General features: G+C 33.4%; 4 protein-coding genes and 1 non-coding gene across 5 annotated transcripts; 3 read left to right on the top strand and 2 right to left on the bottom strand.

Moving 5' to 3' along the window:
- The first annotated feature begins 1,440 nt into the window (after window positions 1–1,440).
- LOC11412768 (uncharacterized) lies at window positions 1,441–2,819 on the top strand. Its single transcript, XM_003596999.4, has 3 exons — window positions 1,441–1,722; window positions 1,915–2,120; window positions 2,354–2,819. Exons 1-3 carry the CDS (start codon window positions 1,624–1,626, stop codon window positions 2,523–2,525), a joined length of 477 nt encoding a protein of 158 aa, XP_003597047.1. The 5' UTR covers window positions 1,441–1,623; the 3' UTR covers window positions 2,526–2,819.
- A 175-nt stretch (window positions 2,820–2,994) lies between these two features.
- On the bottom strand, window positions 2,995–8,327 carry LOC11432043 (formin-like protein 3). Its single transcript, XM_003596998.4, has 6 exons — window positions 7,828–8,327; window positions 6,446–7,043; window positions 5,889–6,360; window positions 5,598–5,794; window positions 4,849–5,084; window positions 2,995–4,435 (listed from the first exon to the last, which is right to left on the bottom strand). The coding sequence occupies exons 1-6, from the start codon at window positions 7,969–7,971 to the stop codon at window positions 3,539–3,541; spliced, it is 2,544 nt and encodes an 847-aa protein (XP_003597046.2). The 5' UTR covers window positions 7,972–8,327; the 3' UTR covers window positions 2,995–3,538.
- Window positions 8,328–9,679: 1,352 nt separating this feature from the next.
- On the top strand, window positions 9,680–9,752 carry TRNAA-AGC (transfer RNA alanine (anticodon AGC)). Its single transcript has one exon. It is a non-coding gene; the product is annotated as a tRNA-Ala (tRNA).
- A 642-nt stretch (window positions 9,753–10,394) lies between these two features.
- Window positions 10,395–15,495, bottom strand: LOC11422644 (beta-amylase). Its single transcript, XM_003596997.4, has 8 exons — window positions 15,023–15,495; window positions 13,552–13,623; window positions 13,076–13,474; window positions 12,553–12,717; window positions 11,974–12,237; window positions 11,308–11,517; window positions 10,924–11,163; window positions 10,395–10,844 (listed from the first exon to the last, which is right to left on the bottom strand). Exons 1-8 carry the CDS (start codon window positions 15,227–15,229, stop codon window positions 10,629–10,631), a joined length of 1,773 nt encoding a protein of 590 aa, XP_003597045.2. The 5' UTR covers window positions 15,230–15,495; the 3' UTR covers window positions 10,395–10,628.
- Window positions 15,496–18,829: 3,334 nt separating this feature from the next.
- LOC11411426 (leucine-rich repeat extensin-like protein 3) lies at window positions 18,830–19,261 on the top strand. Its single transcript, XM_003596995.3, has one exon. It carries the CDS (start codon window positions 18,830–18,832, stop codon window positions 19,259–19,261), a length of 432 nt encoding a protein of 143 aa, XP_003597043.2.
- The last annotated feature ends 6,941 nt before the right edge of the window (window positions 19,262–26,202 follow it).

Here is a 26,202-nt window from a genome sequence, read left to right as displayed (position 1 = left end):
GGAATAAATGGAAGTTAGACTATGCAAACAATTTCCATAGTCAAATTAAATGGAAGTGAAATAAATGCGGAATAATAGCACACACAAAATTGTTAATGAAATTCGGCCAATAATGCCTACTCTATGGACTAATGCAAATCTTTTTAATAAACGGGAGAATATATGTGTTTACAAACACTCATCTTTTTAACCCAAGAGCACTTAGATGAGATGGAACGGGTTTCTTCTAGCTTAACCAAGGTCCTGGGTTCGAATCCAGCCTTAGGCATGCAGCAGTGTTAAAACTCTTAGGGAAAGCACCAAAAAAAACACTCATATTCTCTCACTACCCACAAGTCAATTTCCTTCCAAAATACACCTCTATTTATAGAGGTAATGAACCGTGAGAGTTGAAAATCCATGCACTCCTTTTACACCAAAATTCATGCTCTTAGAGTAAAACTTGTACCAGGTGTTTATTGCTTCCTGCACTGCCAAGTGCCAACTACTAGCCTATGCACAGAAAGGAAAAATGCACCATGCATTTATTAGCAAATACAAGTCGCATTGCAATTTGCTTGTAGCAAATTTCTTTGGTTTGACTTCACCCACATGCAATGCATTGGGTCATACACACTATTCACCAACAGGTTCAAGGGTGGGAGTGGAGAAGACGTAAAACGGTTTCTCCATGGCAAAGGATAGAGAGAAGTTCCTCTCTAGAATATTATGTTTTACTCGTTAGAAATGATTAAAAACCATCATTTGTATTACTTTTTTTTTGTTGAAAGAATCATTTGTATTACTTTTAAATTAGAAATTATTAAAACCAAATATTTTTAATAAACCAACAATTATGATTTGATTGACTGTGTAAGAAATCTTCAAATACATATCAATTAATTTTTTAATTAAAATAAAGTATTTGTGGAGAGAGTTTAGTGTAACTCACGACATTAAGAACAACACACCTCACTATATATTCTTGGGCTTTTTATTTTGATGCCTTGGCTCGTGCTCATGTGATACCATTTCTTTTCTTTGGTTACTTGATTAATGGGAAAACAAAAAGAAAGAGAAGAGAATTTTTTCTGCCACTCTTCTCATATATTTTCCTTTCTAACTATGCGAAAAAATTTCTTTTAATAAAAGGAGGGTACCAGTTTATTGTAAAAAAAAATTGTCAAATAAAAAAGTTTCTTGTACAAAATTGTTTCCTAAACTAAAGCTTGATGAGGTAATAATAATTGCAATATATAGGTTTTGCATGTGGTTACATGAAATAAATTATTTGTCACTCCTATATATTTTTTATATTAAAATCACTCCATATATTATTGAAGTAGAAAAAAGGATATTTACATTATTTACAATCATTAGGCCCACTTCATATATACCTATAATCACGCTATTGTATGAGTTGGTTTATACCCTACTTTTCTTGCACCCATGTCAAAAGAATCCAAACTTAATAAAGTATAATAAAGTTTATTTTGCACAGTTTGTATAAAACAAGCTTTTCCCACCATTGTTTTGATGTATATTTGATTTCATTGCTACATCTTTTCCTCTCTTTCTTAGCTTGCACTTGGCAAAGAAAAGCATACTTGAAAGAAAGGAAGAAAGAAATTAATTCTCTGAGAAATGGCTAGAGAAGTTGGCATATTTTTATGTCTCTTGATTGTTATCATGGATGTCACAGCTGGGATTCTTGGCATCGAAGCTGAAATTGCTCAAAACAAGGTATGTTTGTTTGATACAATAAATATTATTGGTGTTGTTCTCCGATCACACTACGATTGTATTGCGATTGAAGAACAGCACCAACAGTATCCATGATAATGTGCATTAATTTCATCTTAAGAGAGACAATTTTTGTTGCTAAATATCAACATATAAAGATGTAATAATTTTATTTTTATTTTACAAAATCAGGTTAAACACTTGAGATTGTGGATATTTGAGTGTAGAGATCCAAGTCATAAGGCCTTCATGTTTGGATTAGCTGCATCAATACTTTTGTCTCTAGCCCATGTTATAGCCAATTTGCTAGGTGGCTGCGGTTGTTTTTGTTTTCAACAAGACATTCAAAAGTCTTCACCTAATAGGCAACTCTCAATGGCTATCCTCATTTTAACATGGTAATATATCCTTAATTCCTCTGCTTGTTTTCAACAATCTTTTAAAACCCGAATCAAACTAGACGGTTTAAAGAGGTTGAACCACGATAAAAAGTCCCACTGATTCGATATTCGGTTCAGTTTTTAAAACACTGAATTTAGAGTAAAAAATGTAACACTAATACCATGAGGAGTTTACTATATCTATATCTATATCTATATATAACCATTGTCTTAATTATGTTGTTGATCAGGATTGTTTTGGCTGTTGGATTGAGCATGCTGGTGATAGGGACTAAAACAAACAACAGATCAAGTGGTACTTGTGGTTTCACAGACCATCATTTTCTATCCATTGGTGGGATTTTGTGCTTTGTCCATGGCCTATTCTGTGTTTCTTATTACGTTTCTGCCACTGCCTCTTAATTAGTGACTAAGGAAACACACATAGAGTGGAGGCCACTTCTGCTCTTGCTTTTGTGCTTTAGGAATTTGGCTTTACCAAATTTGTTGCTTTACTAAATATGTCCAAGACATTTATTTACACTACTTGTACTATGGGGTATAAAAGAAAATCCCATTTTTAAATGTTTACCAAATTATCCTATCCACTAATCCACTGACATGTGTAGTGTATGTCTACCACAATTCTAATTTAGTTCCTTTATTTTCTTCTTTGTTCCAAAGCCATTGGCCAATGAAAGATTTTAGGTTACCATAGATCATTGATCTTTCTACTTTTTTTAAAGCATTATTTTTTTTATTATTATTTTTTATTTTAATGCCATGATGGACTATTTTAATTTACAGCAAAGGCTTATTTCTCTTGTACCTTATTATGTGTTAGTAATTTTCAAGCTTTGATTATTAACTAACTGTAGATATTTCTCTAACATTGATCACCAAAGATTTAAAATATATCATTCAATGAGTAACATGTAACAACTCATAACATCTATCATATACCTTTCCAAACAAAATTTGCAGTAGCAAGATTGTTCCCTCAAAAAACCAGTGATTAAATAGAGAAGAATCTTGAAGAAAAAAAAACTATACCTCAACTACTACTGTCATGTATTCCATTGACTTCGAGATTTCACCGATTAACTCAGATCGAAATCGACTTTCATCGAATTAATTGAGGAGAAAAGAAACAACAAAAACAATCATTCCCCCTCCTGACATCCAATTTTTCAGGTTGGTAAGAGAACCCCTCTTGCTGTTCATACTTTGATGACATCCAGTAGTTTCCATTGATCAACAAGAGTCACATAGATAGAGTACAAGTCCCTTCCGCGGCATTATAAAACTTACATTTCTCCAAAGTTTGGGACCCTGCTCTCCAATTTTCCTTGACTTTAAAGGCATCAAAATCTGCCACATGATGAATTAGAGAACGCGTTGACAAATTAAACTCACTTGCATAGCTTAATATCATGCTACGTTGGTAACCTCTCATCATCATCGTCGGAAGAGGAGGAGGAACTAAAGTCGTGTATTCTTCTCTCTGCTATGGCTGGAAATAGTCTCCTATGCATATCAGAAGGCAATTGTTGATGAGCATCTGGAGAGGATGCCGATGAAGGAGCCTCTTTCTTGCAAGAAGAATAATAATCCTTCACCGCTATTCTATTGGTCGATACTTTTATCTCTTTGCACACCTTGTCCAACATTACCAAGAAATCGCGTACAATCACAAACAAACGCAGCCCTTCATCTTTTCCTGCATTCCCATGAAAATAATCTGCAGTGCTCTTAACCTCAGTCGTAATCCTCTTCTCTTCCCCTATCAACCATTTCACTTCCTCTTTTGCTTTGTCCACAAAATTTGCAAGGGAATGTTGAAACTCGCTGTCTTCTTCTAGATTTTTCAGATCAGTATTCAACAATTCTTCAGCTTTTGCCAATGTGTGATCAAGTTTCAATACTGCAGCTGTTAGATTATTACCATCTATTACTGCTGCCTGTTTCACATCTTCTAGTTCAGTGCTTAGGCCTGAAATTACTTGAAGGCCAAGGCTGCGATAGTGTTCTTCTGATTCCCCATTTGAATCATCGATGAAATCCTCGGTTTTCATACTAGAATGGCTTTGGCTTGCTTTTTCTGTTTTTACAGCTCTTATGCCCTCTGAACGTATGATCTCTTGAACCACAAAGTGTAACAGTGTGGTCTTGCCGTCTGTTCCTTTTACATCTGCAAGTTTCAAAAGTGTGTCAAGCCTAAACGCGTGAGCTCCACCACGATAGGTGCCATTGTTCAATCGGTTTCCTGTCTTTAGAACTGCTTCTAATAGCTTTTGGAAGAGCCTGCTTTTTCTTAGTTTGTTGCAAGATACCTGCAATTAAAATGAGATACAACAATAGCAAACATGTTATATTATTAATTTGTTATATTTAAGGTAACAAACCACTAATCTTATATCTTGAATGTATAAATATCAATCGAATTTGTAATAGTATAAGCGGGAGATCGGGTAAAAGGTAGAAATTGAAGTTAAGGTTTTAAATTGTTGTCGCATCATTGGTCTTTGATGTTGTGGAAATTGCAATCACATACGATTGATGTGGTTGCAGTTTTCTATAAACCTTTTACTTACTTTGACACAAGTACATCTACTAGACCATCACAAATAATCCTTTTTATTTTTACTCATACCCAAGAACTGTAATATAGCTATAAACTAATTGTATAATATTCAAAATATTTTGGATGTTTTTTCGAAAAAGAGTCCATGAATCCAATTCTCACCTCTAATGTTGTAAAGCATTCCTTAATGCTTGAAGCCTCTTCCCGAAGTGTAAACATGAACAGTAGAGATTCGAGACGTTTAAAAGCCAGCGGTATATCAACCAATGTCTTGAGAAACCTCTCTGCAGGTCCAAGTTGAGAAACCTCGCCTGTGAATAATCTTAGCTTCAATTCCTCATCCGATGTTGGCGCCATCTTCAATACTGTTTGGATGAGCTCAACAGGAATCTCATTGCCTGATCGAATCAACATATTACAAGTATATCACATTGATGTAGTTTTTGACAATGTTAATCTAAGAGAAATGCTGAAAACATATACCGCTTTTGATTTTGAATGCGAATATGAATGAAGCATAATCTTATAATTGAAAGAATCTTAGAAACACCTTCATTCTAAGTGCAATCTAAGAAAAAAACTCCAATACATTCACCAAACCATCACCAGGGTAAGAGTTTATCATGTCGTAGTACAGATAAAAGAAAGAACAAATGAATATTTCTTGGTATCATAAACATACAAATGTCAAATGAACAACATATATTGTTAAGTTAAATAAAAGAGAAATAATCATGAAATTGGTTCAAAATTTTGAAAGAAGTATAACTTCACACTTGCAGAGAAAATTTACTTGATTGGAGTTAAAGTATCATTGTTAGTCACATTTCTTTTACGACTGAGATTAAACATTAAAGTAGACTTCCCTTTATTCTAATCACCTAGAGAGAAAGATACACACACAAACTCACCTTCTTTTAGGGCATCAATAACTTCTTCTGTGCTCACATTCAGAGCACGTAAAAGAATTGATAAATTCTGCGCTTTCTTGGGGTTAATTATCTGAATGTACTGGACAGCAGGTTCTAAAGATGGAGAATCTTTTCTTCTTTCATTTCTGTTCTGATTGATGCAGCCGAATAAAGATTCTATCTTTTCTTCACTGAACCTGGTTAAGTTGTGATAAAATTCAGCAATCATATTGATAAGTTTACAATTTTTCACGGAAAATTTGATTTTAACATGACTTAAATGTTTCTTACTGGAATGATCCTGCTCTGATATCATGCCAGACCATAGCTTGACCAGGATTTGTTGCAACCTTATCCCAGAAAAACGGCTTTAATTTCGCTTTCGGAGCATCAGATTCATCATCACCCTCACTGGTACGAAGTGGTCCTAGAGGGGATTTTTGGTTCCTTCCTACCATTGGTTTGGGAGGAGCCGGTGGAGGCCTAACCATTTTTGGAGGAGGTGGAGGCCGAGGTGCAAGAGCAGGTGGTGGAGGCGGCGGCTGTGGTGGAGCCTCAGGAGCTGATCTTCCTGGAGGAGGATTTAATGGAGACACTGGTTCTTTTCCTTTGCCATTTGCTGATGTTATCTCGGCCAGTGAGACGTTATTTTCATGCTTAATGGACAAATTCCTAACAGTAGAAGGATTCATTCCATAGATAATACCATGACCAAATTCTCTCGTATCAGAATTCTCAAAACCAACACACTTTTGTGAACTACCTGAAAATACAGAAGAAACTTTTAGACGTCAGTGTTTCACTATCATTCATTATAGGTAAGCATAGAAAACCGAACATAGACATACCACCAGAGAAGCCAGTTGCGCTTAATATGAGTAAAGGCTTGTCATTTTTGTCTACTTTTTTGCTCTTCCTCACCTCGCGACAGCATAACAACAAGCCTATTAAGATTATAATTCCTGATGCAGTTACAGCAACAATAATTGCTTTCCGTTGTTTGTCATCATGCGTTGAATCAAAAGTAGAATGAGGAGGAGGTGGTGGTGGCGGTGGTGCAAATAGAAACCAAAAATCGTCATATGAGTGCTCAGGAGTTGGAGAAGTGGCTTGTGCTGCAACATGACTTTTCGGTTTTGGTGATGATCCAGATGATGGAACAGAATTCTGTGGTGTCTGATTATGTTGTGACTTTGAGAGTAAATATCTATGTCTGTCTGATAAACCAAAGAGTGACTCATAATGCTTCTTCGACAAATGTCCGTCCTCTTCGGAAATCAGAGGCTTTCTGTTTCTTATGCAATCCAGAAAGTGTTGTTTCATACGGGGAGATAGAAATTTAAATCTCTTTTCGCTCGTCTCATCCAATAGATGCAAATCAAATTCATTGATATCATGATTCCTCTTTATCATTTCTTTCCTACAATGTTTCCATACCTGCTCTGCCTGTATCAACGGTTTGAATGGATGAATTTAATCATACAACCAAATAACTACAAAACTGATATCATTGGACTAGTTCAACTTGTTCTTTAACTAAGTGCATGTTTGAAATCATGCCGAGTTTGACAAAATCACGATGGTGTTGTGATTTGTAGAAGTTACAAAGTGTTTGTTTGGTTCTGCGGTGATAAAAACTTGATTTTGAATGTATTGATTTTAGTTAAATGTGAGTTGTTGGATACATTCACATAACAAAAGTTGAACAATAGATTTGAGTGTAAAAATCACATTTGAAGTCAAAAGGTACAAATCGTAGTTTCAAGTTAGAATCAATTATAGAGGCAAAATCAAATCTACTTGAGGAATTCAAACATGTCAAAATCAATTTTACACCTCTAGAATCAATTCCGCCTCATCCAAAATTGAAACCAAACATACACAAAGTGTAGCTTTTGGCAAAATCATGGTGGCTCACCGTGATTCCGCCGGACACACTGTGATTCCCAAACATATACTATCAGACTAACCTTGATTCCAAACATACACTAAAGCTTGTAGCTAGCAATGCATATTTTTAGTTAGATTAAGATGGTCAACAAACTCAGTAAATTGTTTGGAGTGCAAGATTGAAATTACATTTCACAATAGTTACATGGTAAATTATAGTAGACTAGACAAAATAACATAATCAAACTCATAACAACAATTTTGTTGAATTCATATAAGTCTATTTCAATATACATTGAGAATACTAATCAAAATTACAAATAAATAACTTATAAGATACCTTTTCTCCAATATGATCTCTAAAAAACTCATCATGTTTCCACCTCTTGCCCTCTGAGCATCCTTTTTCTAAAGCACAAAGAAGAATAACATAAACAACGATATAACAAGGTTTTTTCATTTCCCTTCTTCCTTTGAAATTCATCAATAAAATTGCATAATCTAATTTTCATCACATTGAACTTTAATTTTCCTTTTAATAACTCTATCAATAACAAATGCATGCACCTTTAGGTTTAAAGTTAGTGTAACAATAATTCGTTGAACTTGTGGAAAATGTTGTAACTGCCTATAAATTATTGTGTGATGAAAAAGTGCAATTAAAGGCGAAAAACCAATGAAACGAATGTGGTTGAATTTGTTGAATGTGTTATGTAAGGTTTTGGTTCAGTAATGCAGGTATTATTGTTTGGATATAACAATAAATTAATAGATGAATTTTGTTGTTGAAGAAGTTGAATATTGTTGGAAACACAGACGTGGAGAGAATGATGTTATACCTGCGATCAACATAGTATCATGTCTTTTCCTCAAAAAAACTAAAAACATATCATGTATATTTTTTTTTTCCTTTTTCTTATTCTTTTGGGGTCAAAAAGATATTATCTTTTGGACACAAGTTATTATCTTTTTTCCATGTATAGTGGCGTCAATTTTGGTCCGGTTGAATGAACTAGTTTTGGGTCCACATACATAGTTTAACGGATAAAAACGTCAAAATTATTGATCGGAGTTTGAATTTGAATTCCTCCATTTACATGTGAGTAATTTATGTGTGCATTTTTTATGGTTATTTTATTTTGTTTATCTAAAAAGATCATTTTAGATTCGATTCAACTCTTTAAAAACATGCTCCTTATACCTCTGGTGGATTGAGCTCACTCAATCTTTTTTCTAGGAGAGTTCACTCAATCTTGATATTCAAACAATTTATTTTGATTAATGAGACCAATTATTATTATTTTTTGTTGGCTTTCACACCGGTTTTCGACCCATCAAAGGTGGACGATTAATCCGGCTCGTGCGTAGAGGCATGCGCACTGACCAAACGTTGTTCCCCTTGAGAATCGAACCTGGTATTCCTCGGGTACGTCCTTGGAAGGAGCTTCTTACCACTGGAGCCCAAACAACTTGATTGAGACCAATTATTTTTGTACAAAAACAATGAGGCAACATGAATTAGTTAAAAATATTTTTTTTAGATAGTAAACAATTATAATAGTTTTAGAAATTTTTTAAATCTAAAAAAAATCTCTACATTTTTCTAACATTATTTTTTTAAGGTTAAAACAAACACAACCTTAGTCTCTTCTTCTTAAAACAAAAATGACTTTTTTTTTTAAACAACAAATTTTATTTAAAAATGAGATCCCTGTTTAAGACGAACAGAGATCGGTGAAATTGAGAATACAAACTAAAGGTTCCGTACAAAGACGGAACACCCGAGAATAAAAATGACTTGTAATTACGGTTTTTATTTAATTTTCATGATAATACATATTTAAAAGAACACTTAACAATTTACATTCTTCAAATCCTACCAAAAAAAAATTACATTCGTTCACATTAATTAGTATATAAATAGTTAATTGACAAAAAAATAATCATAAAGTTAACATAAAAGATATTTTCTTTAAATTTACTACTATGTCTTCAATAAACTTAGATTTAGTATTATTAACTTCGATCAAAAGATTGGTTTATGTATTTTAAAGAGCAATTGCAAGGTTTGTATTTGATGAGCTAAGGAAAAACAGACAGAAAGATTCGTACCTGAAGCATATCCTGCATTTTCAGTCGCATATTATTTAGAGTGCAATATGTAAAATAAAGGGTGATTGAAATCAATAAATGGGGATGTAGCTCAGATGGTAGAGCGCTCGCTTAGCATGCGAGAGGTACGGGGATCGATACCCCGCATCTCCATAATTTTTTTTTTTTTTTTTTTTTGTTCTTTCTTTCTCATGAAATTCGGATGTGGCAACTTTCACAGTTTCAATATTGATTTCATTTTTCATAATTTTCAACACATGCATGTTTTGATTGACTTACTTTTGAGCTTATGAAAATAGCTTATTCAACATATAAATCAGAAACATGCATGCATAGTTTGTCCATGGCGTGTGGAATCTCAAGTTTGTATTATATACTTGGTTCTATGAAGCACGGACACTCCTCGGATTAAGCGTGTACCGGTGTCGGACACGTGTCAAGTCCGACACCGACACTTGTAATTACATTGAATTATGTGATTTTTACAAATTATTAGCTGTGTCGGCGTGTCAGTGTCCGTGTCCGTATCCGTGCTTCATAGGCCTGGTTCTTTTTTGCAGGTAGTGAAGATAAGATTGCAGCAGCAGGGAGCTAAGGCTTGAACTTTTGATATGTAGAGATTCTGTACATTGTTCACAAATGATCATAGGGTCGAGTGATATTCTGGTAGAACTTTCTACAACTGATTTAAATTTTCAGTAGATTGTATGCAGATTTTCTATTGTTGGCTGATACAAGAGATTTTGATTTTGTGAGATGATAATTCGCAAATGGTTATTGGCAATAGCATTATTCTTATCGGGTCCAATTTTAAAACTTACATGTTCTTATTATTGCTATAGTAAGATTATTTTACAGGCCTTAAATTTGACATGGCTTCGGAAGGTTTGATTATATATTTTTTGCAGCAAAGTGATCAAACATTGCTGAGTTTGAAATCCTAGTTCATAACACAAAGGAAGTAGATATCTGAAGGCATTTCCTTTCCCATTTTATTATTGATCAATCATTTCCTTTTCATTCACGATTTCAGTTTCGGTTTTTCCTAAACACACTCAGGATTATTGCTAGTAAATCAAAGAAAAATCCAGTAGCTTCACTAACACTCATATCCGTTACTTCAGACCATGGATACGGCTTCACTGGTTTTGTTGCTTCAAGAAGAACCTCCAATGGAATCTTTGGTTTTGACCTTTCCATAGGAACCGTGTAATGATAGTATTTCTCTGGGTCTGGACAAAGATCCTGCAGAATTTCACCTTTGATTAGTTCGCTTCAAACACCGACAAATATGAAAATATCAACGTCTTTTAATTTACAATACCTGATTAGCATGCATCTTTTTCACAAAGATTTTGAATATATCAAAATTTTGTTTCTGGAATAATTCTTCTGTCAAACGTAGGTATGTGACTCCATACATCCTTAGTTTTGGAGGGCCCTTTTTGTTAACACCATTTGGCCTTGCATTTAGAAGGATTTGGTTGTAACCTTCACTGTCATACCTTGGAAGTGCATTTTCCCCAGCAACTTCAAGGTTCTCTCTCCATCCATCACTCAAGACCTATAAAGAAATGAACATAAAACAGGCTAAATTATGAGTAACTTGTTTCATGAATAGCAACATGTCATGGAGTTTATCAATCACAGATTCTTTTTGATTTTGCAGAGAACATATTAGATTAGATTTGAAGCCAGAATGAATTACCTGCTGAACAAGTTCCTGGGCACAACTTTTGGCTTCTTCTGGTTGCTCCGAATTTCTCATCTCAAGACATGTGAAATTCAAGATAGCATTATGTCGAGCGAACATCCTTGCTACGGGACGGTATCCATCTCTATCACTTAAGTTGTAATATCCTGAAGTAAGCTCTGCAGCATGGCTTTCAGTTTTATACCACCAGTGGATTCCAGCAATCTGTTTTTAATGAATCTTTCAGCTTATTGACGTGAAAATATTGAATTGCTAATTTACCATATATTGAAAGAAATGATTTTTTTACGACCGTACTTAGGCTACTTTCGCGACAACTTTTAAGTGGTTAACACAGTTCAAATAGGTGATTAATTACGTTGATAGACGGTAAGTATTGAAAATCATTAACCCCTAAGATAACTTCGTCAACCACAAATTGGACGTTGTTAACCATAATTTTCAGGTGTTCAACTACGTGTATATTTGATCACCTGAAAATTGTGGTCAATAAGTTCCGTTAATTGTTAGTAAATTTGGCACTTGGTATATATATCCATTAATCATCTATTGAACGTAACTAACCACCAATTTGAACTGCATTAACATCTTAAATTTCTGTCGCAAAAGTTGTTCAATCACTGTTGTTCAAATAACAGAACTGAATATTTGAGAGTTTACTTTTGCTGCTAACTTCACTTTGCAACCGAGGAATACTTTGTTGGCTTCGTCCAAGATTTCATCACCATGTGTAAGCAATTTGTTAGAATACCATGTAAGAAAAAATTTCCCTTTCTCTGTTTGGTAAGTTCCCTTGGATCTGAAAAATTCTGTAGATTCAGGTGTGTCATTAGATGACCCTGCATTATCAGGCAGCTCCCATTCAGGATGGCCTGCTCTTTTTGCAGCGTCTTTGAAATCAGCTTGAAGATATTTGTCATAGCACTGCAATATTTAAGATGCGAGTACATAAAGTTTGTGAATTGAAATAGTTTTTGACTCTATGTTATTGATATGAGTAGTAAATATATAATGTCAAGTTGAAACCCTTTTTGTTTTGGACTCGGATACTCTCCAACGTTGCAGCAGTGCAGAAATTTTTTTAACTAGGACTGGAAAGATACCACTTGTGCGATAGCACTTTTTTACTCTTATTATTGTTTGCTGCTCCGTGAGAGAGGATCCGAGTCGATTTGTTTTCAACACAATGTTACGTGGAACTTTGCACAAATTTCTACAGCAAAAAATTCACAAACTCACATTAAATTCTCCAATACCAGGAAATACCCAGCCTAGAGATTCTGCATAAGAAGGATATCTGAGTTCTCCAGCAGGGCCAAGTCCTACTTCAATGTCTATCAGTAGCTCCGATTCTAAGAAATCTGCCATATTCTCTCTAAAACTCTTCATATAGTCGCTATACATCTGCATCAAACACCAATAACTAAACAAATATGATAACAATCATTGCCATATAAAAAAATTATTATGCAATTTGTCACACGGAAGATATAGACTATAAACTTTTTCAACACAGGTAACTTGATTGTGTCACAATCCTTAATGTTACAAAAAATTTCTGTCAAATACGACTGATGAGACTGCAATTGAGGTTGCAAAGCGGTCACAGACACATCAAAAACCTTGACATCAGGACCTCAAATGCAGTTGCGCTTGCAAACCATTTTCAATAAACTTTGTCAAACGTACATGTAGAGTTTGGTTAAACTTGAGTTATCAAGTAACACACAGAGTTGAATTCCATTAACTATAAATAGCTAACCTGAATGGGAGTTCTTCCATTAAAGAAAGGTTTATTATCCACACCCAGTGAAATACATTCTTTATTCATGAAACCTGAACTATTGGTGTAAAAGATATCAGGATTTGATTCACCAACTTCAAGTACCCATTTAGGTAATGGAATGGAAACAGAATCTCCAATATTCCCTCCACATTGATGAAATGACATTATAGCTTGTAACTTAAGTTTGCAATCCTGAACAAGCTGAAACAAGGACCTATAAGCTGACCAATCATACTGCTGAGGACCCTTTGATTCAACTATTCCCCACCAGACATCAACCATAACTCCATCAACACCTGCTGCTCGTAGCTCCGTCAGCTGTTTCTCGAGTTTTGCTCTATCTTCCAAGACATTGTCGTTTGTAATCACTCCTAGCTGGAAGGAGGAACCAACACATTTTTGAAATGGAACATATATGTATATAGATATTTGAGAATAGTGTAGTTACTTACTGGGAGCATCACATATATAGGTACATAATTTGCAAGCATTGGATCTTCGTATGTTGGAGGAACAATTGGTGCCTGCATTTGATGACCAAAAATGTTATGTTAGAACTGTATATTTGGAGATCCTACTGCAAGCTTTTCTTGGCTCCATGCAATTTTTTCTAATTAAAATTTAAAAATACCATATATATTTTTCTATGTCGGCGTTATCTTGATAACCAAAACACCATACATGCATCCTCTTGCTCTACAGATTTTTCTTATTTCTAGTACATGGCAAACTACTGCACATTGTTGTTTTAGTACCGCCAAGAAAATATGAATTTCTTACATTTTTTTTTTGAATTTCTAACATAAAAGGTACTCTAAGTTTTAAGATCATTAAATTAATTGATTAAAAAATATTTAGCGTGTGAAATTACTGAAGGAAGAAGATTAATTCATAATCATTCCTCTAAAAAAAAATTAATTCATAATCATTATGATTTGAAAAGGGAGGAAAGAGGAAAATAGTTTTATTTCCTTTTAACTATCTTGTTTTGTGATAATACTCTTAGCTATTTATCAGTAGAAAGATAAATATTTCTTTTTGGTAGGATATAATAAATAGTTAAGCAATAATACAAGGAATAATAGTTTACTTTAAAGATTTTTTTTTTATGAAAATTCGGTATCCGATCTAAAGACCGACTAAAGATTTTTTTAAAACGCAATTATATATGACGGCTTTATTTTCTTAATTTACGCCTTAATCACCTTAGAGAATCCAAACCTGTCAATCCGTGTAAACCATATTCCGCATATTTTAATTTTCATGTTCTTTCTTACCTTTTGTTTTTGGACACATGACATGTTCTTACCTTTTTTTAACTTCTCATTTATTTTTGTTGTATGACTTTGTCACATCATACTCTTATTGCTTGTGACGCCCTTATTACTATTATTATTGTAAAAAAGATAATGCTCGTATTATTTTTGTTTTTTCATATACTCCTCCCATAAGGAATATGGTTTCATTATTTTGCACAATAAAATAAGAAAAAAAATAATCTCTTATACTAGCCAGTCACAACTCACATGTACTCTTTTTTATTACTGGTGATACACCTCTCTCTCTCATATTTCCTGAATTGCGTGGACCACTCAAATAACCCCGTGGGTAGTTTCATCTTCTCACTCACAACACCAGCCACAGCACAAATATTACAAGTTCAAAGAAAAGGGAAGACGAAAAGTTGGAACCATTTTGGATTTTTATGATATTTGTTTTTGTAACAAGAACATGCAAAAAGCTAAAATGAGTTCATCATCATCAATGCGTGAATATGCATCTTAAACAACAAAAAAAAAAAAACAAATTTAAGAAGAAAGAACACGTTCAGCAATACTAAATTACTAATCATATAACAATTAATATTATAATGTTATAATTATTTGCTACTTTATGAAAAGGAAAATATGATAAAATGGTTACCTCTGCAGGTTCAGCAATTGCAGAAGTTTTGAATTCTGCCAAAGACACAGAACGTTGTTTGTTGACAGAAGCACGATGAATATTATCAAATTTGAAGGCTTGCTTTGTTCTTGAATTTGGCTTCCTTGCTCTATCTACACGTATAGCTTTGTTATTCCTTTGAAAATACCTTTCGTGAACCTCAAAAGTATTAATCGTCATCCTCATTCTATACACTAATTAATCTTTCCTCCTAATGTTGCAAATTATATGCACCTTAAGCAGTTCAATGCATATGATGTAATGAAGAGAAGAAAACACTAATCACTGATGAATATTGTGTAATGAAGGGTGTAGATTAATTTTATAATATATATGGACCAAGTTTTAGGAAACACATAATAAGAGAAGTGGACAGTGTTGGTTCTTCATTCATGAACCAATGATCAAAGATAATAAGGAGAGGTTCTAGACCGTCAGTCAGTATGTCCTTTTTCACTCGTTTGTTCATGTGTTTCTCATTATTTATGCCGACCTCTTTTTTTATTTTTTTAAAATTTCCTTTGGGCTATAATTCTTAATTGGGCTTCACTTATGTTTGCAGACTATGCCTACATTCTTTCTTTAATATCATAATTTTTCTAAATGATGTTAATCATACCCGTGATTAATATTCTATCTCTACAATTTAATGGGGGAGAAAGAAATACAATTTGAATATAGAGTAGATGTGAAAATTATTGAATGAAAAATTGTATTCAATACATCACCACTCTTTATGTTACAATGTTCATATTTATGTAAACCACACTTACTCCTACGTTGTTCTTTTTTTTTTTTTTTTAAATCAAATTAGTCTACTGAAATTGGCTTCAGGGAGAGTTGAGCCTCAGACCTTGAGAGAAGGAGACTTCAAAGTCTCAAACCAACACATATTGTTAGTTATCCATGTGTGTTATTAGGGCACACACATTTGACACTAATGTGAGATGTTGTATGTGCAACGTAGAAATATTGTATGCATAACAAGTAATACAATTTAAATCTATAACAAGTATGTTTAACATATTATTTTCCTTCTTAAATATTACACACCACCGAGATGCAAGTATACTTTTTTTTTTGAACAAGAAGATGCAAGTATACTAAAGTTGGATTACTATCATTGACCTAATAAGTCTCAGTATCCGTTGTTGTATGAACACAATATTGATCATGTAACATCTCCGACAGCTTTCAAGACTGTCGACTGACCCTACAAACCAACACGGGTATTTTAAGCGTGTTTTTTCCTCAATCGCATGATTTTCGGGAAACTTTTCAGAAGGTTTCCCGTCCCAGAATTGATTAAAGTCAAGCATGCTTAACTGTGGAATTCTTACGGAATGCGCTGCCAAAAAGAAGAGCATCATTTTGTATATGTAGTACCAAACAATTCTTATAAGTCTCGTTTGACCATGCAGTCCCATACTTGCATGGTCTCAGGAATCCTCTCATTCTAATGTGAATTTGGTTCTCCTAGAAGCTATCTGGAGCCGCTCATTATCATGTCTTGTGCGTCGACGATCAATCTCGCATCTCTTCAGCCTCAAACATTACATGTTCAATAGCTTCTGTTTGGTCCGTCCGTGAATCACATTGTATAAGTGATGTCTTCTTTGATACCATTTGAAATATGTCATACGACTTTCAGGATTGTCAACTGACCCACATGCACTACTAGAAAAAGCAAAATTAGCGAGGGAAATTAGTGACGGAAAAAATGAAATTCCTCACAAATTCTTTGGTCGCAAAATTTAATGACGGAATTAGAGAGGGATTTTACATTTTCCCTCACTAAATTTAGTTTTTTTAGTAGTGATGAGCTGGTGATGTGATTTTCATTCATCTTCTCATGTTCTTTCTCCAAAATAGGAGTCATGCCTTGTATGATGAGAAATTGAGACGTATCTTACATTATTCACAAGTTAGTTTTCAACGTTAGATCAATAAATTTTACCATTTGCTCAAATATTATAATGGCTTAATTGCACTTTTGGCCTCATATCTTTTCAAAAGTTGCGATTTTGTCCCCCTATCTAATTAAAATATAAAACAGTCCCCTATGTATTAGATCTTTTTCAGTTTTGGCCCCCAATGCCACTTTTGACTTAGTCTTCGCTGACGTGACACTCACATCCCTTAAGTGAGGTGCCACGTGTCGACCATTGTGGGTGCCACGTCAGCGAATACTAAGTCAAAAGTGGTCTTGGGGGCCAAAACTACCAAAGATCCAATACTTTTTTTTATGAAACTTTGTGCTTAGCGTTTATTACAACTGAAAAATTTATGTTTATATATTAGAGTATATTTTGTTGGTCCATCCTCGACATTTTTTCTAGCTTCGCCACTAGTTGTAATAATCAAAATACAAAATTTATTGGAGAATTGATTCTAGTTAACTCAGAAACTAGGAATTGTAGCTTCAACCAGAATTGCTTTTGGATATGAGAATTGATTTTGAGAAAGTTAAACCAAACATATTGGAATTACTAGTTTTCACTTTTGAAGCTACCAGAAGTGCTCTTAAAGGGTGTATAAGTTGAACCAAACAATCAGACATATACTAAGTTCCTCGGTTAGTATGGACAATGCATAATATATGCAAAGTTTTGGGTTCGAACTCTAGCCACCACAAAATAAAAAGTGTATGCTTTGTTCCATTTCTAGAGTGATGAGAATTGAATCTGAAAGTGTATAATTGATTCTAATATATTTGATTGCGGTCATTTCTGTCTTTGAAATTGATTCTACTCGAAACTATAATTTATAATTTTTTTATTCTAAAATTGATTTTTACACACAAATTTACATTAATGTATTCAAATACAAATCACATTTAATACGAATTACTTTTAATCAAAATCAATACTCCCATAGATCCAAACATACACAAACACTATTTGTAATTGGAACAGGAAGACAATGTTACTAGGTCAGTAAATGGAACAGGAAGACAACCGTATCACCAAGGTTGACGTGGCAGACATGCATATCTGTGAAGCTCGATTCTCTATGATAATTGACTCACTTCTCCCCCTTTTAACGGTTGGGTTACTTTCAAACAATTTTAACTTGCGATATATCCTCGTTCACCGTAAGATTCCCATTTCATCATCATGTGAAATGGACCCCCGTAGGTGCTAACAAATAACACAGTCCTCACTAGCGAGAATATTCAACTTCATACTCTACACCGTACTAGTTGTATGTATCAAATCCTCCATTGTTATTCTTCCGGACAAAGTTAAAATGAATTTGTATTATGAACAAAACGAAATTAACCAATTATTTACTACATTAGTATTTATCAACATACGCACTAGCATGGGGTGGTAAAATAACATTGTTTTTTGATAATGGGTAATGTTAATTTAATGGGCAAAAGATGGGTAATGGATACAGTCTGTCACTATATATAACCTCTTGTTATGGGCAGTGAAAAAGTTAGAAAGCGTCCTTGACCATGACCTTGGTCCTTATTTGGCAATTGCCTTTACCAATATATATTAACTTCTTCTAAGTTCTTAAATTAACCATCATCACATCACATGGCTACCCACTCAATATATAGCCGGTGAAAACAACCAGTAGTAGCTATGCACACTCACTCTCTCTCCCTCAAAACGCAATGAGAAGAAAAAGACGAAAAACAACCCACAAACACAACACATATATATCTATCTATCTCCAAAACAAACAAACAAAACAGTAAGATAGCAAAAGAAAACCAAAATTCAGAACATTGCCCCACCATCAACAACACAAATCTTAAACAAGTTCAGAGAAATGTGCTACGTGGGAAAAGCAACAAAGATCTTCATCTTCATCGTCACTGCTCTCGTTATTACTGGTCTCATCTTAGGATTTGGCGTCTTACGCCGTCACCACAACAACAAATGCTCCGATCAATCTTGCGGTTCTTTTCCGCCGCCGAATTTCAACTCTCCTACTCCTCCTTTTACTCTTAACAACCCTGTCAGTAGTAATCCACCTAATCCTCCGGCAGAATCACAATCTCCACCAGTGATTACAAATCCAACTCCTCCTCCTCCTCCTCCTCCGCCCTCGCCTGAATCCAGCTCCAATCCAACTTCGCCTCCTCCTCCTCCTCCTCCGCCGTTGGTGCAATCACCGCCGAGTGTGGCGGAGCCGCCTAGTACGCCTACAACGCCTGGTTCCGCGCTTGTGACTCCAGGTCCTGTACATTCTATTTCCTAGGTAATTAGGAGTTTTTTTTTTATTGGCATTTTGCTTTTATCGATCATCATTGTAATTGGAATTTAAGAAAAGGGAAAAATTTGTTGGTTGGTCGTTGTGGATCTGACACTTTTTTACTTTTTCATATTTTTATTGAGGTGATGATGTTTAGATTGAGGGATGTTTATTTAGACTGTTTTTTGGTTTAATTTAAATGAAAATCTAGTTACACCAGTAGCTAACGAAAGGATTTGGATTCCGGTTAATTTTTTTTATAGAAGTATTTCAATTAGAGAAATGGTATTTCATCAATCATTTTGATAGAACTTTTAAGTAACTTTATTTCTCATATTCAGATTGTATTTTTATTCTCTCTTTTCATTTTTTTTCTAATGATCAATAAAAATAGAGAATAACAAGGTTGTTTCAAAGTTATCTTACAAAAGAATTGTACAAATATCATTAGTGTTTCAACAAGGTAGATACATGTTATAATATTATAAAAAAAATGAGAAGGATGCGTCTACATTACATTTGTACCTACCTATCCCGTTGGTAGTTTCCGGCGCGTGTCTTTCATAGGAGCTAGTGATTGGTGAATTCGTCTCTTAACCTTTTGGTAGAGCTTCAACTTGTGATCAGCAATGTAGCTCAATCCCACGGACCTTGAATTGTTGCAGTTTGCATGTATACTCGTTTATGCAGTCTTATAATAGAAGTTGTTCAATCAAAATTAGACGGTTTAAATCCAATTTGATATTTTTAATGGTAGAGTAAATAATGAAATCTGCATTTTCTGAGTCATAAGATCCTAGACTAAACAATCTTCAATGTCATGTCTGCGTGAATACTTGAAAGCACTAACAATAGAAAATCCTATTTCCCCGTCGCAACACTGGTTGATATCTTCTCCATTTTTTAAATAAAAATGGCAATCTTCATTGCTATAGTTTTCAAATGATATAAATGAACATATTTGTAGAGTTTGATACATTTATTAAATATATATACATCAAAACTTTGGTAATAGAACAAATAAAGAGAATAATAAATGAAGAAGATCTTAACTTGTCGCACATCTCTTAACAAGTTTGTGTGACATTGTTCCATAACTTATTGTTGTGTTATTTCTCGACACTCCATACCAAAGACAAAGAATTGAGGAATCTGGCATGAATCAACATTTGCAAAATCGCAAAAGTTTTCGTTAATATTGGTCATTCACAAATATAAATATTTTTTTATTAAGAGAAAAGTTATTTGAACATAAAAGTTGTTTCACATCGTATTTCTATTTGGTTGTCATTTTAATTATACTTTTTCCCTCGCAATCAAATTAACAATTGTTTTGTGTATTTTATTCAGTTGTTTCAAAAAGTTGTCAGCATTTGATTATTCAAATATCAATCCTATTTTATTAGTGGGTTATGAGTCATTAGATCTTGAATATATGGTCCATTCACTCAAATGCGTGAAAATTCAAATGTAGAAAATGCAAGAGTGTATAACCGTTCAGTAAAAAAAAAAACTAAAATCAATCGAATCTACATCAGTTTGATTTTATTTTATTTCCAACATTTTTCAAAGTGAAATCAAATAAAACGAATTATATTTGGTTTGGTAGTGCAGTGGTGGTCAAAGTGGTTGTTGAATTTGTGATTTAGTGGTGGTGGTATGGGTGTGTGGGGACATGAAAGAGAGAGAGTGTGAAAGATGGTATAAAAAAATAATCTAGTGGTTGAGAGAGTATGATAGGAATATGTTCCTCATTTAATCTAATGGACATGATCAACTTTCCCATGATGGGAAAGAACTCTCCTTTCCCAAATTAAATGGCACCTTATATATATACATATATATATATATATATATATATATATATATATATATATATTGTAAGCTACGCCTATATCACACATGTGAACAACAATATTTTTTTTCCTGTAGGATGTGAACAACAATATTTAAATGCTCTTTTGCTACACTCATTTAAATATTTATTAAATGCTCTTAATTTGTTTTGGTCAACAGTTAAATGTTCTTCTTATTAACGTGAAAGAAGAATTATAGTATACTATAGTCTATGCATAACCCATCCTACAATTGTTTGAAAATTGAAATAGATACCAAAATAATAATGGAAACAATCAAAGACAATAAAAACCAATAATGAGAATAAATAAATCAAAATAAGAAATCAAGCAACAAAGAAAAGGGAAAGAAGAAAACCGTAAGGAACATAAAGAAAAGATGCCTTTTTTCTGATTAAGCAAAAAAAAAAGGGAAAAAACAATTAAACTAGTTCAACTCGAAAACCGTCCGAGTCACCGGTTTTTACCGGTTTATGTCGGTTCTGACTGATTCTTACTGGGCCAATTACATGACCGATCTGACTATCTGCTCGACCTGGTCTACCTACCGGTTCCTGTCTGACCGGTCCGACCGATCGGGTCGAACCGAGTTTTAAAACTAATCCTTGCAACTAATATATATTTTAATTTTTTTTGACACAATATATATTTTACTTTTTAATATTAAAATAATACAACAATTTAATAGAGGAAAAAAATAGAATTAATTTTACAAGTGGGATCCATGAGTAATAGGAGATAGAGGATACCTATAAAAGCACCCATATTTATAAGCACCATATTAATTGGTATTATAATGGAGGTGCCTATTTATCATGATGTTAAATAGGGGAAGAACCCCATTGTAGATGGTCTAATAGATCAAGCTAGTTTGGCAAGTGAATTAAGAGGTAAATAACATTGTTTGGCAAGCGAAGCAAAAGACTAAATAATTGAGAATGAATATATAATTGATTAATATATTAAAGATATAGTAAATATATTTTGGTCAAATAGATAGTAAATACACGTAATAATAGTGTGTATCCATAATAGAGTTACAAATAGAGAGAAAAAAATTGCAAATAATTGTTGTGTAATGGCGATCCACACTCCAAATTCTTTTTGTTTTTTTGTTGTCCTAGTTTTAGTTGCTAAAAGTAAGTTTTTTCTTCCATTTCGATGCTAATTTTTTTGACTAAACCATTGTGATTATCCTTAAACTATAAATGAAACATTACAATTACATTAATATTAACATTTACTAATTTTTGTAATTTGTTTGTTTATAGTGCAATTCATAGCTGAAGGTCGATCTTGTTCACAGATTGTGGGCCCTTGTAATGTCCATAATTGCCCTGTATATTGCAAGAATGGTGGCATTTAAAATGGGAAAGGGGAGTTGTTTCCCATCATGGGAAAGTTAAATTTGACCACTAGATTAAGTAACGAACACATTCTTATCGTAGACTCTCAACACCATATCTAAAATTCATCTTCTTTCTTGCTTCCTTTCACATCTCATTGGACCTTCTCTCTCCTCCTCTATCAACCGATCTAACCAAACATTGGAAACAGAAACTCACCATTTTACCTTGGCAATAAAAATATAATGAATAAATATTAAAATCTTTATTGAAAGAAAAGAAAAGTATTAGAAGGAATGATGAAATAAGTGAAAATGAATTGCAGGTGGTAAAATAAATAAAGAAAATTCCAGCTGCTCGCTAGGGTTTTTGTTTCAATTTTCGTCACACTCTCTCCTTTCTTCAAACTGTTTCAATTTGACCATAAAACAATTCTCCATTTCTCTTTGATTTTCCAGTTTCATTTTCATAAGTGAAAGATCCATAACCATTAATTTCTATGATGTTGGATCTTAATAATCTTAAAAACTTGATTCTTGTAATATACATAAGATTATGCTTTGTAATCTTATGTCATTTCACACTTCACATTGAAAACTCATTTTCAAAATTATACATAAAAAAAAAAAAAACAAAATTCATACCAAAGATACAAATGGAAAACGGCCACTGCATCTGAAAATGGGTTAAATAATTTTCATGATGCAGATAAAATGGAAGGCAAGAAATAAATGTATAATTCATTGTAAAACCATCAACCATTAAGCTGGTGATAGAGATGGAGAGAGAAGGTTTGAGGTGGTGGAAAGAAGCAAGGAAGAAGATGGATTTTAGATATGGTGTTGAGTGTCTATGATAAGAATGTGTTCATTACTTAATCTAATGGTCAAATTTAACTTTCCCATGGTGGGAAACAACTTCCCTTTCCTATTTTAAATGCCACCTGCAAGAATTTATTCAAAGGTGTAACTCAGACATCATGCTCTTACTTCGACCTATGCACATGTTTCTTTGAAGGGAATGGTCAGACAGAAGAATGCGTCAATGGGATGGGAACCTGTGATAATGGGTGCATGCTACCCTGTTGCAATTCAAGGTGTAAGGCCAAATATGGTAGTAATAGTAATGGATTATGTACACTAAACAGCGGAGTGAATATGTGCATTTGTAATTATTAATTAATGAGTTACTCCTTAATTTTTTTTTTAACGGAGAGTTACTCCTTAATAAAATTATACGATTAATTGTTGGACTGAGACTCCATAAACAAATCTCTTATTTCATTCGGCATTCAGTTACTTATGAATCTTGTAACACCTTTTAATTGTGTTTAAGATAAGACTCATGCATATCGTGGTTTCAACCATTACATAAAGGTTCATCATTCAATCATAATCTATTAAAGTTTAGATACACATGATAATAATAAACAAAGTGTTTTATCTTAAAACTTGTTTTCAATTTCAAGCATTTAAAAATGTTACCTTATGGTTGTTGGATCACACTTTGAACCTCAGAGGCGTTAAAGTCGGATCCTTCACTTATGGGTGAAACTAGGTTTATATAGATAAACTTAGGTTGCAAACACGCCTCACACATGATTCTAATTAATGCATTGACACCATTTGATTGACTATTTATGCGCCTTGAGCGTGGGATTATCTGCCAATGCACAATGATGAGAGATAAGGGAATTTTGTGTCACATGTGGCTTTATCTCACATGCCTCGCGCATTGAACATTGACGAAAGCCTCTTTTATGCTTTTGATTCCTCAACTCCAAATTATCTCATCCTTTGTTATATCTTGTGACGTGGGATATACCTCCCCCAACTATATGTTGGTCTCCATTTCTTTATCGTAGCAAGTCCAAAACACTATGTAGCTTCTACCAAACATTATCTAATCAGATAAACCTAATCAGATAAACTTGTTAGAATTTACCGAAAAGACTTTGATACCTATAAAGTTTTCTGGTTAGAGATGCAAATTGACATACAAAGATTCATTTCGATGCAAGACCGACTTTTTTCTAAAAATCATGAGTAATTCACACTAAAGTTCACTAAAAAACCTATAATAACTTAGTAAAAAGTCTTGATAAAACAAAAAAAAAATTATATGATCATGAAATGTAATACGATTTTCAACATCATCACACTAATTTAACCAATTAGCAAGTGAGTGCATGATATGACAGGTTCCTCTCCCCTCTACCCATTATACTCAAGAATCATGAAAACCACTGTTTGTTATTCAAAATCTCTAATTTAAAACCAAATCACACTCATGCATAGGAGGGGATTTGGATGAAGAACCCACCTCAAGTATAGATTTCATAAATTGAAATGGCGGTGAAGATGACGGTCAGGACGATGTAACACCCGCAAATTAAACGAGGTGTGACAGTAAAATTTAAACATTTGAAAAAGGAACTTGCAATAAAATTAAATTAAAATTGAATTACAGGTCAAACCTTTCTTATAAAATATTGTCATACACATAAAAGTACAAAAATAATAAGATAAACAGGTGCTTCCGAGACATTAGATAAGAAGTCAAATATATTAATAATAAATCCAAAATAAAGAAAGACAACACACTCTTAAGTTTAATACTAGTGAGCGTGTGTTTGGTTTTGCGGTAACGAGAATTGATTATGATTAAATTGATACATAATAAACGTGATTTGTATGAAAAATGTTGATTGAATTTTTTGTGTTAAAATTGTTTTTAGATGTGTAAATGACCAAAATGGATTTTCTCAACCATTAGATTCAAGAGGAAATTTGATTTTATCATAGTCTTTCTACATTATATTTTTTTCCCTTTATTTTCAACCTTACAATCATCAACCAACACAAATAAACCACATTCTCTTGTTGATTCCATTATAGCAATGAAAATATGTATACGACGAGCTGTTTTACTATCAATATCGTGGTCTGGAAATTTACACTTATAGCGTGTATACGATGAACAGTTTTTTCAATATACCATGCTTGGATTCATATGGAATTACTTAATGCTGACTGTTCCATTTGTATTGCAGTTACTTGATAGCTGCAATGGGTTTACAAGCCATTTGGAGTTTTGTGCTTGCTTTAATGGATGCATACACTCTGGTGAGAAGGAAAGTCCTTCACAACCCTGTACTGGTTGGAGATTGGGTTAGTCTGAGCCAATCGGTGGTGCTGGTGGGGTTTATTTGTGTTGGTTGATGATTGTAAGGTTGAAGATAAAGGGGAAAAAATATAATTTAAAAAGACTAGGATAAAATCAATGTTCATCTTGAATCTAATGGTTGAGATTTACTTTTTCATGATAGGAAAGAAGTTTACTTTCCCATATTAAATGGCACCTCAAACATAAGAACTCATAACTTAGAAACTTAGAATTTAGGCCAAATACCATTTTTGGTTCTTTTAGTTTGACAGAATTTTCAAGTTAGTCTTTTAAGTTTTGAAAGTTTCAATTAAGTCCTTTTAGTTTGACATAATTTCCAAGGTAGTCCTTTAAGAAAAGGATTAACTTGGGAATTCTGTCAAACTAAAATGACCTGTTTGAAACTTAAAGGACTAACTTGGAAATTATGTCAAACTAAAATGACTTAATTAAAACTTTCGAAACTTAAAAGACTAACTTGAAGTTCTGTCAAACTAAAGGACCAAAAGTAGTTTATCATTTTTTTTTTATTATTTATCATAGTAATTAGTTTCACATTTCATATATTCAGGATAACCTA

Source organism: Medicago truncatula, chromosome 2 (assembly GCF_003473485.1).
Source record: "Medicago truncatula cultivar Jemalong A17 chromosome 2, MtrunA17r5.0-ANR, whole genome shotgun sequence".
NCBI lineage: Eukaryota > Viridiplantae > Streptophyta > Magnoliopsida > Fabales > Fabaceae > Medicago > Medicago truncatula.
The sequence above is the reverse complement of the archived record's forward strand: the minus strand, read 5'-3'. Positions and strand labels throughout refer to the sequence as shown.